This window comes from Petromyzon marinus, chromosome 12 (genome assembly GCF_048934315.1).
Source record: "Petromyzon marinus isolate PM22_M1 ecotype Great Lakes invasive population chromosome 12, UKy_Petmar_22M1.pri1.0, whole genome shotgun sequence".
Lineage (NCBI taxonomy): Eukaryota > Metazoa > Chordata > Hyperoartia > Petromyzontiformes > Petromyzontidae > Petromyzon > Petromyzon marinus.
Window position 1 is genome coordinate 8299767 of NC_133678.1, and position 15756 is coordinate 8315522.

At 44.8% G+C, this 15756-nt stretch overlaps 1 protein-coding gene across 2 annotated transcripts in view; it reads right to left on the reverse strand.

Moving 5' to 3' along the window:
- The window catches only part of LOC116941589 (uncharacterized), a 117073-nt gene that overhangs the window by 16814 nt on the left and 84503 nt on the right, over positions 1–15756 (reverse strand). For both annotated transcript variants that reach the window (XM_076066600.1, XM_032952787.2), the window contains 2 exons: positions 14884–14960; positions 649–749 (listed from right to left, as the gene is read on the reverse strand). In XM_076066600.1, coding sequence (XP_075922715.1) covers positions 649–749; positions 14884–14960 — 178 coding nt within the window. The remainder of the gene's footprint in view (positions 1–648; positions 750–14883; positions 14961–15756) is intronic.

Below are 15756 nucleotides of genomic sequence, written 5' to 3' on the forward strand. Positions count from 1 at the left end.
CCCCCCTCTGCAATGGTTATGCAAGCTGCAGTACAAGAGGGACTGCAGAGTGACCCCTGGCCAACACGGAGGTCAAATCCTCGACGCATTCTGTGACCCTGCCACCGCACGCACGGCATGTGACCGTGTTCGATTTGAACAAATTTTCGTGGCAAACGGAAGACCCGCGTTCCAAACGCTGCCGGGTTTTTTTTTGGTCACCGCAATAAGCACGATGTGCTCAGAACACACCGCGCGTCCCTCCGGCAAAGCAATGTGTCCATCTCTTGATGAATGCACTCCCAAAAAAAAAAAACAAATCTCTTTGCCCCTCTTATTTCACAGCGAAACTCAGGACAGACTGGAAAGGTCAAGTGCAACCTTACCTGGGTCCCGCAACGTAACCTCATTTCAGGAGTTTTTGCACATTCATGCGTCGAAGAGAATGAGGTCAAGCCCTTTCAAGCAAGTTGCCCTTTGCGCTCAACGCCAAAGCCGAGGAATGTGACATCGTGCCGTCGAATGTGCGACACTAACGTGTGGGAGCACTTTGAAATTGCGCGGAACCTATACTGGCGCGGATCAAGCGATGAGATTCGATTGCTTTTGGGATCAAAAGACTCGCACCCTAGAATGCGCAAATACCACCGCACGGACACGCACACAAACCTGCCAGTGGTGAACATTTTCCAGACTTTCTCCATCCCTGTGGTGTCGTTTGGAATAGCGCGGCTGCTGAAACCAATTCCGGCACGATCATATATGCACACCTAAAATAAAAAACCACAGGCAGCAGCAACACGTTTAAAACAATTTACGGATGACATAATATTGAATGTGCAGAATTCGAAAGTATGGGACAGACCATGAAAATATGCTTTGGATCTTCAGTTTTTTTTTTATCCTGGAAAAAAAGCGAAGCTAGCGGGAGAAAATCAGTAGTAGATATAAAGAGATCCAAAAATAGCTGTTCCTTTAATGCCACTGCATTGTATTTCATCACCAGCCAGAATGCTTCCCGCCAGACTTGTACTGCGGTTTTATTCCGTGAAATCGCAAACAAAAACATCAAAACTGTGCCGAACAATTGTAAACACATAATACATTATGTATAATATATATGCTGAAGGCATTACGTAATTTTAGAACGTATGAATTTAATAAACACAACAGAACACAATCATCATTAGACCTCCTTTGCCAGTACCAAAATGTAATAATAGGGTTTTTCCCCTTTTTTCTGGCAACAAAACTGAAACCTTTTTACAAGGATTCATGTCTGCATTAACCACAATACCTGCAGTCAAAATGCAAACAAAAACATACTATGATAATATATGCATTGTCCTTGAAACTGATTGGTCCACCAAGGGACGGCTTTCTTTTGAGCCTCGACCCAATTGGTGCTCGACCACATGACGCCAAAAGGCGTTACACAGCTCAAAGACAATGCCACTATCAAAGTAATGAGGGCTCGGGGTGAGCATCTACATCATTAGACCTCCTTTGCCAGTAGAAAATGTAATAATAGGGGTTTTCCCCCTTTTTTCTGGCAACAAAACTGAAACCTATAACAGAACACAAGTTATCGGTTCTCTTTATGTGCACAGCAACAGACCCAATACATTTTTGACGCAGTGTGCGACCATTAGCAATTAGTGCTGCTCATCTGTGGCTCATGCTGTTTCACACACCGTGGTGCCCACAAACGTAGCCACGGCTGTCAATATAAAACTGAGATCGTGACACAGCAGGACACCATTGATATTCAGGCCCTCGGCAGATAAACTTTTCAACAAAAAAGTGGATTTCTAGATATAATCGATAACATAACAGTTTCAATATTAATTTCAATCAATTGCCCTTGAAGGGAATAACAACTTGGCTCTAAATATATATGTAAAAAAGCTAAATCGGATGATGCGTTATCAGACATTGTTGAAATTGATTCAGATTACACAAAGTCCGTTTTTTGTATTATAAAAAAATTGCCTCGAGGGTGGCCACGCTCTTGTGAGCGAGGTCGTCTAATCACTGTGCGCTTTCACTCGGTCGGACTGTCACTATAGATGTGTGTGTGTGTGCGTGCACTATTGCCATCTATTGTTGCATGGGAGAGTATTGCACCTTTTAGTAACTGCCCGGATGGTTCAGCCGTAGAGCAAGTGGCTTCACAATTGGAAAAATGAGAGTTAAAATCGTGGATGGACGCTGACTCGGCCCATCTTTCCCTCAGGAATCCATTATATCGGCACCACTTTGCAGGGAAATCGACAGTGATTGTCCAATGGATAAACTTACCCCTGTCACAGGAATGCGGATATTTTGCACCTCTGACTTGAGGGTTGTAAACAGAAGATGAGCACCGTTCAATCGAGCAGGAAGTGACATTTACTTAAATTTGTGTACTTAAGCACGAGGAAATTCGTTCCTACTCATGAAACAAAACGAAGACCTTTTGAAACAGTGACCGAATCTGACCTATATAATTTACCTTGAAAGGGGATTTAATTCGTCAAAGTTGTAGACCTGGCATAACAGGGACAGGCAGCAAACTTTGTGAGACTCAATGCATCGTCTCACAGTCAAGCCTGGCTGAAGAGCCACACGGATTACGTGGGTTCACAATCTCACCTCGAGTGTTGAAGGTAAGTGCGAATGCCCTGGAAAACTGTCAAGATGCTGCCGGAAAATGTTGCAGGCAACGCCGTCTGCATTGCTTGAAATACTGCCAACGATTCTAGCAGCGAGCGTCATCTGGCTCGTTTGCCTTGCCCACTGCAGCAAAACGACACCGCCGCCATGCACAGGCCAATTCATCAAGCGCACGTGACTTGTCAAGCCGGATACAGGAGCTTTTGGTAGACTTTCGGCTAACCATCGAACAAAAACGGTCACTGGATCGCGGGCTTTCAAATGCGCTTCTGCGGCTGTCTGGAATGCTCTTCCTTCCGATATTAGGAAGCCACTGGAACTATGCAACTTTTAAATAATCTAGATTGAAATCTCATTTCTTTAGAACTGCTCTTTACGCTTAGTTTATTGTCCTTCTCTGGCAACTCCAACTAGCTAATCGGAGGTGCATACATATACAATGGACACGGAATCCGAAGCAAAGAGATGGCTGGAGTTTCAGTCAACAATGGTGGACACGTTTGGTCACAGAGGGCTCTGTCGCAGCGATCGTTCATGGCTTACAGAAAGATTCGGTCCCCTTCTGCGGATTTGCTCCCAATCCATCTTTAGTGCCCGATCGCCACTTTTGTTGATCATGCCACTTTTAATATCCTGTCCTTCTCTCCACCCATTGCAATTGTTCTTTTTATTTCCTTTTCCCATCTTCTTGCTTCTCTTGTTACTTCCGAGATCGCAGATAGAGACTGGTAAGATTATGCAAATTGACACTGGCCGCTTGGGAATTGTATGTCATGGTCTTTTTGTGTTCCTTGCGTTGTATAATTATTTAAAAAACAGTAAATACGTTGGGGCTGCTTCGGTGGGATTGATTTGTCGGCTGTGAGCCTTCCTTTTCACCTGAAAGTCAACGCATAACTTACATTTTTGGACTTTTTTTTATTGTTGCAAAGAGTGTGTCATAATAATGTTGCGCTATGTAGGATTGTGAGTGATCAAACCTCTCTTGAAGTGTTTGTCATCGAACATATATGGATTTAAAACAAATATCCTTTTTCCACAAATGCATCTCGATCATGCTATCCGGGGTTATGTCATGACACAAAATAGGTAATCGGATCTCAGGCAGAGCAGTGCAACCTTCCTTGTCAGAACCCGACACAGCATCACTCAAATTCTGCTTCAGACACCAATGTTTCGAACCGTTACAGCCACACATCGATATTCTGCTGTCGCCCCTTCAGTGTGGAATTCTATCCCTTTGCACATCCACAACATCAATTGCACACCGACTTTCAAGAAAACAACTAAAGGCCTCCCATCCGTTTGGTCAGGCTTTCTCGCAGCCCTGAGCTTGGCCCCGCACCTCCCATTTGCTGACTTGTCTGTAAAATCCGGCGCGTTATGAATGTCATTATTATTATTAATGGGAGTGCATATCAAAGCCCAAACTCTCCAGATTCCTTCAAGGGACCGTTGTACCACACATGAAGGCACTGCACCCTTCCCACGTGCCCTGCCACTGACAGTGATGTTTGTCAAATGACAGTCAAACCAATAATAATTATTGCTCAGAGCTCCAAATTAGCCACACTAATGATAGAACCTGAATTTATTGTCATGGATTTTTTTGTGTGCCGTCATTGGTAACCGGGCTGAGACCATAAACTCACTGCACTTGAGAATCCCGTTGAATCTCACAGGGCGGCGTGGGGTTGAACCCAGGCTCTCATGGGTGCCAGCTCAGCAATCCGACCTCTTAACCTCGTGGCATCTCCGAAAATTCACACATTTTTAATGGCCATTTTAGTCTGAATTGTCAATGTACTATATGCTTATTCTATTTTCCATTCTACAACGGTCTAGTCAACTACTTTGCATAACAGTCAATTGCTAAAAAAAGTATTGGTGTTTTAATTAGATAATAACCTCAACAGTAAACACTATAATGACAATAATGGTAATTTCAGTTGTTTTTTTCCATTACATGGTGCAATTGTACTGGATTACAATGGATTTTAAAACATGCACGTACAAATCAATATTTGTATATGCACTTAGTCATAATTGCAGTTAAAAATGGCACAATCGTGTCACATCAAGTCATATATTTGTGTGGCTCTCACGATGCATTTTTGGGTTCCATCGCATGTTGTTCTGTTCCTGGATATCTGTGAAAAAGAGCTTCATAACTCATCGGATCTCTCTATGATAAACAAAAAATTCTGATTCTGATAATCCCGCCAACTGCACATTCAGTTTTCTTTCAATGATATGGTCACATTCACGAGCACAATGTGCCGTCTTCCATCGCGCGATAGGGGGGTGGGGAGAGCTGGGGGGCGGGGGGGGGCGGTTAGGGGGAGATTGTGTTAATTTGATTCCAAGGCGTTCGTTCAGCTGAAGCTATCATTAATTACGAGGTCTCGACCTGCACCGTGAGCGCGCTCCCTTGAATCTCTTTTACCCCATTGCTACCCACGTATGTGACGAGTGCCTTCGCAAGGCCACTGAGCGCACACACGGCGACCCGGTCACGAGCGCTCCCACTCACTCAATGCACATCGTCAAGGAGGCAACAGGTAAAAGGTGCGGCCCCGCAATTGCCTTAGAGCAGGGGTGGGGAACGTCCGGCCCGCAGGCCGTATGAGGCCCGCGAAATCATTTGGTGTGGCCCTGCCAAGGCAACCGCAGGCAGGACTCGAAATTCAATAAATCCAGGAGCAAACCATGAAAAGCAGTTGCGAGGAGCAACATCATCGATGCCAGCTAACATCATCAACCACGCCTCACCAAAGAGAAGCAGTTACAGCCATCACATTAGGGGTGAGTTAATTAAATGTTTGACCAAACATAACAGGCTAATTTTTAAGTTGATAATTTGGTATGGCCCGCGAATGATGTTATAGATATCCAAATGGGCCGTGGCAGAAAAAAGGTTCCCCACCCCTGCCTTAGAGAACCCCTCAAGAGGGTGTTTGGCCTACCCTTCCACGCAGGCCAGACACCTTGGAGGAGGTTGGAGAATCCACACTTGAGCCCAACTCACGTGAACTGTGTATATTGAATATGTATGGGTGGACAAATGTGTGCAGAGGAGGGGGAATCACTGCTGGACACCTGTGGAAAAGAGCCTCGTAGCTCATCGGCTTTCTCCAGGAAAAATAAATATTCCGATTCTGAATTTAAAAGACTCGCCCACTGTTTCAACCGGCGACCTCTGATTGCAAGTCCAGTGCGCCAACCACTATACCATGGAGACATCTCAAGGAGGTATTTATACAGTTACGATATATAGGTATTAGGGGTAGAATAATGCATTGATTAATACAGTTGTTTAAGCTCATGATACGTGCTGCATCGAATTGAGCGTAAGAATCGATGCGTTTCGATTTGTATAAGTTGCAGGTAATGGGTTAACCGCGGCTCTGCGGCAGCCACTAGAGGCATTTGCCAATCGCTGTGGAATCACCGGGAGTTGGGGGATCAATCATTCCACCCCTGGTAAATACAGCTCGTATTAAAGAGTGAAACTTTAAAAAGTGTTTTCTAAACATGCAGTTCTGTGGCAATACATTAGGTTATGGGCAATTGCCGTAATGTAGTCTACAACAGCATTACAACCAGCCCATAATGCAGCGGGCCACAATTCTGTATGGCAGTCGAATGATTCATTGTGAAAATGGGAGTATCGAATTCCCTAATCCACTATCACGGAAACTGTATTAAACTAACTGTGGAGGGGCCAGAAATCAATACCAAAAACATCAATATCACATCGGTCTTGGACAAGACTGAACAACAAGTTCAAGCGATAAAAACGGCCTAACATGGCTCGTAACGAGTGGAGAACTAATTTATAAAATTATGAACTCATTTCACGGGAAATGTGTCCCTGCCGTCTAGAATCAAACATGACCCGTTCGCCAAGAGCCAATCACCCAATGTCCTTGTCACTTTGAAGGTCTGGCAAAATCACGCTGCAAACCAAGTTACCGTTTTGCTTGGGGCACCAGTGGCGAGATGTTAACTACCTCGCCTGGTACACAGGAGGACCTGGGTTCAATCCCGACCCTGATGCCTGTAAATTTGGGATTTGCATGTTCTCCCCGTGGTTGCATGCATTTTTCGCAGGGTACTCCGGTTTTTCCTTCCACATTTAGAATCAATATACGTTCATGGAAACTGGCTGCTACAATCTTGATTTGAAGCTTTCGTGACTGCATAATAGATCAAGACGTTTCTATCGCAACAAGCGATCGTCCTCAGGTGAAAGAGAGAAACATGCCTTTGCGACAAAGCATTATATTATAGAGGCGGGAGGGGAGGCCACAAAGGGGCGAGAGGGTGGGGATAAAATTCAAAGAGGGCTTGGGTGAAAGATGGAAAAGAAATGTGACAAGGAAGCCTGGATATCAAACTTAACAAAATTTTGAAATGTAATGCAACTTAGAGAGTCGGCTAACACAACAGTTAACACTTTAAATGGTTGATCGAGTCCTTGGAAAGATTGCTTGTTGTTGCGATCGAAACGTCGTGATCTATTAGTTATTTATTTTACTATCTAAGTGACTTTACCAAAATAACCTAAGATATGGCTGCTATAAATATCCACGTGATAAGCCACTTCGAGCTATCATTTGTGGCCAGGTCGCATCTGAAAAATAGCTACAGTGAGGGAAAAAAAGTATTTGATCCCCTGCTGATTTTGTACGTTTGCCCACTGACAAAGAAATGATCAGTCTATAATTTTAATGTTAGGTTTATTTGAACAGTGAGAGACAGAATAACAACAAAATCCAGAAAAACGCATGTCAAAAATGTTAGAAATTGATTTGCATTTTAATGAGGGAAATAAGTATTTGACCCCTCTGCAAAACATGACTTAGTACTTGGTGGCAAAACCCTTGTTGCCAATCACAGAGGTCAGACGTTTCTTGTAGTTGGCCACCAGGTTTGCACACATCTCAGGAGGGATTTTGTCCCACTCCTCTTTGCAGATCTTCTCCAAGTCATTAAGGTTTCGAGGCTGACGTTTGGCAACTCGAACCTTCAGCTCCCTTCACAGATTTTCTATGGGATTAAGGTCTGGAGACTGGCTAGGCCACTCCAGGACCTTAATGTGCTTCTTCTTGAGCCACTCCTTTGTTGCCTTGGCCGTGTGTTTTGGGTCATTGTCATGCTGGAATACCCATCCACGACCCATTTTCAATGCCCTGGCTGAGGGAAGGAGGATCTCACCCAAGATTTGACGGTACATGGCCCCGTCCATCGTCCCTTTGATGCGGTAATGTTGTCCTGTCCCCTTAGCAGAAAAACACCCCCAAAGCATAATGTTTCCACCTCCATGTTTGACGGTGGGGATGGTGTTCTTGGGGTCATAGGCAGCATTCCTCCTCCTCCACACACGGCGAGTTGAGTTGATGCCAAAGAGCTACATTTTGGTCTCATCTGACCACAACACTTTCACCCAGTTGTCCTCTGAATCATTCAGATGTTCATTGGCAAACTTCAGACGGGCATGTATATGTGCTTTCTTGAGCAGGGGAACCTTGTGGGCGCTGCATGATTTCAGTCCTTCACGGGGTAGTGTGTTACCAATTGTTTTCTGGTGACTATGGTCCCAGCTGCCTTGAGATCATTGACAAGATCCTCCCGTGTAGTTCTGGGCTGATTCCTCACCGTTATCATGATCATTGCAACTCTACGAGGTGAGATCTTGCATGGAGCCCCAGGCCGAGGGAGATTGACAGTTCTTTGTGTTTCTTCCATTTGCGAATAATCGCACCAACTGTTGTCACCATCTCACCAAGCTGCTTGGCAATGGTCTTGTAGCCCATTCCAGCCTTGTGTAGGTCTACAATCTTGTCCCTGACATCCTTGTAGAGCTCTTTGGTCTTGGCCATGGTGGAGAGTTTGGAATCTGATTGGTTGCTTCTGTGGACAGGTGTCTTTTATACAGGTAACAAGCTGAGATTAGGAGCACTCCCTTTAAGAGCATGCTCCTAATCTCAGCTCATTACCTGTATAAAAGACACCTGGGAGCCAGAAATCTTTCTGATTGAGGGGGTCAAATACTTATTTCCCTCATTAAAATGCAAATCAATTTATAACATTTTTGACATGCGTTTTTCTGGATTTTGCTGTTGTTATTCTGTCTCTCACTGTTCAAATAAACCTACCATTAAAATAATAGACTGATCATTTCTTTGTCAGTGGGCAAACGTACAAAATCAGCAGGGGATCAAATACTTTTTTCCCTCACTGTATGTAGCCCAGTGGGCCTTACCTGGTAAAATAAAAAATATATTTTAGTCGTTTAATTTGTTTTCTTCCATCATGTACAGGGTGATCCAGTTATAGATAGCCCACTGCATGAAGAGGGAGACGTGATAAACGAGACAAGATCAACATTCAAAGCCTCTAGGTGTCTTCCACCAAACCTTTTAACACTCTTCTAATACACGATGTGCAACATAGCTCAGAAGGCTGCAAGGTCAAATCCTGCATGAGGGTTGACTCCAACTGAAATCCCCCCCGCCACCCCCCCTGAGTCAATAAAATGAGTACCACTTCGTGGGGGAAGTAAACAAAGGGTTGTCCCTGTAGACTCCTCCATCGCCATACGAATGCGGAATTTCCACCCACTGGCTCAGGGCTGTAAAGCAGGATATGACGACCACCTCGATGCTCATCCAAACAGGAGATCACTCTAACAGAGTTGGGGTGGGGGAGGGGGCGGGGTGCGTCTTTACTTCGTGGAGAATCTTACAATCCGGAGAGAATTGCGGCACCATATACAAGGTGCTTAAAAAAATGTGAACACTTTCTGAGAATTTGCAACAATACCACGAGAAATGTGCTGCTGCATCCGGGCTCTGGAGACATACCTGGACAAGATTCCAGGCAATGTGTTGACGACGACGGCGAACAAGTGGAGACTCGTTAACCTTTTGAAGCTATTAACATGCAGCTGTTATCATGTTACAGTGTATTATCTATTCTTTTCCCATTAAAAACGATAGTCTCATGTAAGTGTTAACGTTTTTTTTAAGCACTCTATATATATTCCAGCTTGACCTCGGGTCGGCACGCGCAACGGTGGGCTGACGGATGCTAACGGTTTGACCTCGAGGCAAGGCACCCGGGGTGTGAGGCGGTCTCCTCCCCAGGGCACCCTCGAGTGGCCCGGCTCATCCGTGCCTAGCCCGGCGCCCCCCCCCGTGATACGCCGGCCTGCCTGCCGCCTGACCGACTGCGGTCGTCGCCGAGCGTGGCGACTAATCGACCGACCAATTTTCTCCCGTGCCGTTTTTCCTGCGTCATTGTTCGCAACATGTAACGGATCGCAATTGTTTTATTTATTTTTACACCATGGATGGACAAAATAATTATACATTCCAATGACAAGTGTGCCGAACGTACTTTGCTTCGATTGCGGTACCATTACTGCAGTAGAACAAAAAAACAATCTAAAGCAGATCAGGTTCCAAATTACTACATCAGCTCTGAGACCGCGTTTCCAAATACAGGAGAAGCTAGACCTAAAATACGTCTTGGGAACAACACAAGTATACTTATAGCAGCTTTTCCCCTCGTCGTTCCGCAGCACTGTAATGTAAGGATGTGCTGCTTATGCAAGAACTCCGCTTTTGTAAGGTGTGCTTACATCCAGTTTCTCCTGCCTTCGGCTTTTAGTTAACAAGAGCAATGAATTTTGATTTAAAGCTTTCGTGACTGCAGCGATTCATATTCTTGGTTCTTTCGGTAAAGGCACGTTGAAGGGAAACAATAAAATATATATATAAAACATTGGAAGGATTTGATAAACCATTTCGGGTCTTAATTGATTGTTCACGCTTACGGTGGCTTTCAGACAGCATACATTAATTTTTCGTCTCCCCCCTCCTCTTTTCCGAACATAGATGGACTCTTGATTTAAAGCTTTCGTGACTGCAGTAATTCATATTCTTAGTTTTTTCGGTAAAGTCACGTTGAAGGGAAACAACAAAATAATAAACAAAATAATAATATATATTTTATTATTTTGTTGTTTCCCTTCAACGTGACTTTACCGAAACAACTAAGAATATATAGATGGACTCGTCCATCTAAACAGTCAAATCGCTATCCGTGGTGCTAACGTTTAAAAATAAATAAATAAAATACAAACCGCCACTTATTTCAAATGTTCTTGCCGTTGGTTTTCACACCTGATGATGACTGCTTGTGTTGCCATCGAAACGTCGTGAGAATTTTATTGTTTTATATTTTTATAATTTTATTGTTTCCCTTCAACGGGACTTTACCGAAAGAACCAAGAATAAGAGCAATGAATATTTGCTCAACTCTTGTCAACGTTTTGGTCGTAGAGTAATCGCTTACTCGTAAAAGGACTCCCTTTACAGGAAGGCCACGCGCAAAACACCTGACAGGCTGCGGCGACAGCATTTATCAAGTTGAAATTAATTAAGCAATTGTGTATATTGGGTTTCATAATCTGGGACGCACAGGACATTACTTACTCTTTGGTTCTATGCGGTAAAGTCACGTAGGTAAAAAATAAAACAAAAATCACGACGTTTCGGCCACAACACAAGTGGCCTTCATCAGGTGAATAACCTGTGGGTTTGCAAAGGACCTGGGTATCGGAGAACACTATATCGCGATCACCCACAGCGTTGTAACAGTGATCAGCCACGGCAGAAGAATTTGTTCTGCCGTGTTTCAAATCTGATTTGTGCTCGCGAATTCGGTCAGAGACATGTCGCTTCGTCTCCCCGATATAGCAATCACCGCAGGTACAACTCAATTTGTAAACCCCGGGTACTGTAAGTCCGGAATGACATCCTTCACGGATGGGATCAGGTCACGGATTTTGTGTACTGTATTGAACCAGACCAGGATCTTGTGTTTGTTTAGAATTTTGGAGATCTTTTTAGTAACGCCTGCTATATATGGTAGTGTGATGGTCTTGACCGGAGTATCAAGTGGTTGTTTCTGTATGGAGGGAGAAACAGCTTGGTGGATGGTACGGTCAGAGTATCCGTTCCTCTTGAGGGCCAGATGTACATGTTTTAATTCACTGGTCAGGTGGTGTTGGTCCGAAATGCAATGAGCCCTGTGGTATAACGTTTTGATGAGATAATTCTTTTGAGCTGGGTGGTGGTGGGAATCAGGTTTCAAGGAGGAATCTGTGTGGGTGGGTTTCCTGCAGACAGAATGCCCCAATGAGCCATCAGGTCTCCTCTCAAACAGAACATCCAAGAATGGTAGCTTGCCATCTTTCTCCACTTCCATGGTGAATTTGATGGCGGGATGTCTGGAATTGATGTGGTGTAGGAAAAGGTTCAAAGCTGAGAGGCCATGTGGCCAAATGACGAAAGTGTCATCCACATATCTCTTCCACAGGGAAGGTCTGAGGGTGGAAGTCTGGATGGCGTCTGATTTAAATTTCTCCATGAAAACATTGGCTATCAATGGCGATAAGGGAGAACCCATGGGGGTACCCTCATTTTGTTTGTAGAAGGTGCCATTCCAAGTAAAGTATGTATTGGTGAGGCAGTGTCTACCCAGCGCAGGTGTATCGGGGTCTAGTCCATGTTGTACCAAATTTTCAATTATTTCAATGGTATCAGGTACCGGGACCTTGGTGAACAGGGAGACCACATAGAAGCTGACAAGGATATCCGCAGGGGACAGTACAACGTCTTTGACCATAGAGACCAATTGGGCTGAGTTAAGTACTGCTGACCACTGTTACAACGCTGTGGGTGATCACGATATAGTGTTCTCCGATACCCAGGTCATTTGCAAACCCACAGGTTATCATCAGAGATTTGTCCACGAGGCAATTCAGATTTACAAACACAGACACAATTTCAACCGAGAAGATGGTTTCAAATTAATCAATCATTGGAAAGATGTTCTAAATCATACCAAACATTAAACTCATTTCAATGGTACAGTATATTTATCCAAGTAGTGATATACCAAACTTTCACAGCAGCTTATTTCCCTTCAAGACAACGTTTGCATTGTCAAATTCCCCTCCCCCCTCCCCCCCGTATTAAGTGTTATATCAGCACTTTAAGTGTTCTATCAGCACTTTATGCTAATTCCTTTGTCAAAGAGTTTGGTTTCCTCCCTCACAGCTTAAAGGACGCGACCTGGCTTGACTTTCTTTATTCCAACGCTGTCTTCGTGACAGCACGGTCCCCTTCACCTGATGAAGGCCACTTGTGTCGTCGCCGAAACGTCGTGATTTATGTTGTTTTATTTTTTACCTACGTGACTTTACCGAATAGAACCAAAGAGTATGGATCCTTGCAGCCACGAAAGCTTCAAATCTAGAAAGGACATTACTTATTAATTTCAATCCTATCAAACCTCATTTTGAAGAGATTGCATGTGTTTGTGCTCAAAGTATGTGTCGATTTTTGCTTAAGACACGAATGTGCTTAGTTGATAATTAAAAGCGTGGAATTAAATAATCAATATGGTCATATAAAAAAAGAGTACACTTAATAAGCAAACGGAATTTATCGCAAGCGTAGTATTTTATAAAATACACAAGATGTGCTGCTGTTATGGTCGTCCCATCGTATTAAATGGGCTAGACTGAAGCCACAATTATTTTCCTTGGATGAGTGGCCCCCTTGAGATAGCATTCAATGCACCGGATGAGTTAGGGCATGAATTAAACACTTCAAAAGTAAAGCACAGGGGAGGAAAAACTAAACAAAAACAACTCTCATGGTCAATAAAAAAACAGCAAGGTCAGCCGAATAAAAAAAAATAACTAAAAGCGCAATAATATATACGGTGAGCGGTTATATTTTTGAAATGCATTGAAGACAAATTATATTATTAGAAAAAAATAATAGGCTGCATCTCAGCCACAGGCTCATACGGGCATGTTGAGCTATTGATGCTCCGCACACATTAGCCATGGTTCAAATTTGCAAACAGCTGGTGAATGAGTCATAGTTTGTTATTCCAGTTGTAATGAGCAACTTCTGCAACACGTCGTGTAGAGGGTACTTCTTTATTTACTCATGCTGGGCACAACACAGGCCAACACTTGTTCTTCCTCACATTGAGCATAACTCTAGGTATTAACACCGCTACTGGCTACACACACAGCCGATCAATCGGCGTGGTCCCATCGCCCCCACTCGGCTACGCCGCCGGTTGGCAGCGTGACGATGACGGCCATGAAAACCACGCAGGGGATCTTCCACGTGGCCGGATGACGGAGAAAAATGTCGGCGAGCAGCGACGCAGCCAGAACCCAAGACTCCACACGCGAGCCCCGAGCCCCGGGTCCGCTCCCCGTTATATCCCCCTAGGCGTGGCTAGGCCCCGCCTCCGGCCACGCCCTCTCGTGGAAACTTCGAGCGGATTCCCGGATCATCTCGGCTAATCCCACCTGTTACCTTTGCCCCAGATAGACCTCCTTCTCTGATTGGTTGTTACTTCTGTGCCCATACTCGTGAATCCCTTCCCAGGCCAGCAGGTGTCACCCTGTCATTACACAGTGAACACCACTTCTGCATTACAATGACCGATTGTAATTTTCATAATTTCATGGCAAGGTTGAAGCAAAAACCCATTCCTAATATCAGACGATATTAGGAAGCCACTGAAGATATGCACTTTTTAATCTAGATTGAAAACTAATTTCTTCAAAACTGCTTTTTGTGTTTAGTCTGTTGTCCTCCTCCCGCACCTCCGACTAGCCCGGTTGGCAACGTACGGTGCGAAAAAAGTTCAACATACCTACATAAAGCAGAGTGAAGCCCCTTGATTTGTAAAAGCTATGGCTTGCAAAAACAATGACTGAATACTCACATTCCTTCCTCACACCACCTGTGTATGTGTGTTTTCGCAGTAGGGGGTATATCTGGTGCATCTATCGGTCATCTCAGTCAGCCAACCCATGGCACCTGTGTCTGTCTCGAGATCTCCTGTCAGCGAGCCTTCGACACTTCACGTCGCTAGAGTTCGATTCCTGCTCACGGCCAACACCAGTGACGATTATCTGAACCAGTCCTGGGCCTCCCCTCGGTCGACTGAGTCTGAAATGAGTACCTGGTGCGGTGTGTGAACATCGCCACTAGGCAGACAAAGGCAGCCAGGTGTGGTTCCTGGCCACTCATCCCCTCGTGTGCCATTCTGGCCTTCATAGGTGCTCGCTAAAAGCACTTGCCTCAACAGTCTGTTAAGGCTACACGGGGAATCTTCGACTTTGTTTGTTTACTTCAGTACCTTGGTCATTGAGGACAGCTCTTTCTGCATTGCAATCCAGATGTCGGAAGACATCCCCGCTGGTGCATCAAACAAAACTGGAATGGACACACAATAGGTGCAGCGTTATACATTTCAGGACATTGCTGTATCTATCCCCCCCCCCCACTGCTTCCCCATTCCTTTGTCGGAGCCTCAATGAGCATTATTCCTTTTGTACTGGCCTTTCCAACTCGTTAGCGCATCTTTGCACCAGGAGCATCTCCCATCCCTCCAAGGGCAGACGTTACTGGCACCCTTCAGCGTAGCCGAGTTATGTTCCAGGAAGCGTGCCAAAAACCTCGCTGTCGTGACACGGCAGGGGAATGTACGAGCGCAGTCGATCAGGCATGCGCTCACACGCAAATGTGCCTTCCCCACAAAGAGGCTCTTACGAATCCTCGCGCAATGTGCAGCGGAGAGCAGCGATACCGCCGACGCGGCGTCCGAAACCAAAACAAGCAGCCGGGCATGACGCTGCATGAACAGAGCCGCCTCCGGGACATAACAAAAATACAAATATGGAGCCACGAGGATGGTGCCTCCCCCACCCCCCCCCCCCCCCCCCCCCCCGTAACCGAGGCCTCGTTAATATCTTACACCTGCCTTGCACCTAAATGAACGCGATTCGCAGTGTGTGGGATATTAACGTGACGTTGATTGCACGCAGGGTGTGGCTTTACACGAGTGTGCGACTGAACATGTTCTTACCGTGGTGCACGACAGCACTAAAACACATTTTGAAATTAGGCAAAAAATATCGATCATTTTTTTCCATGACATTAGGAAGTGTGCTTAATAAAAAAAAAAGTAATCACTCCTAAAATAAAGAAAGCAAGCTATTTCATGAATATT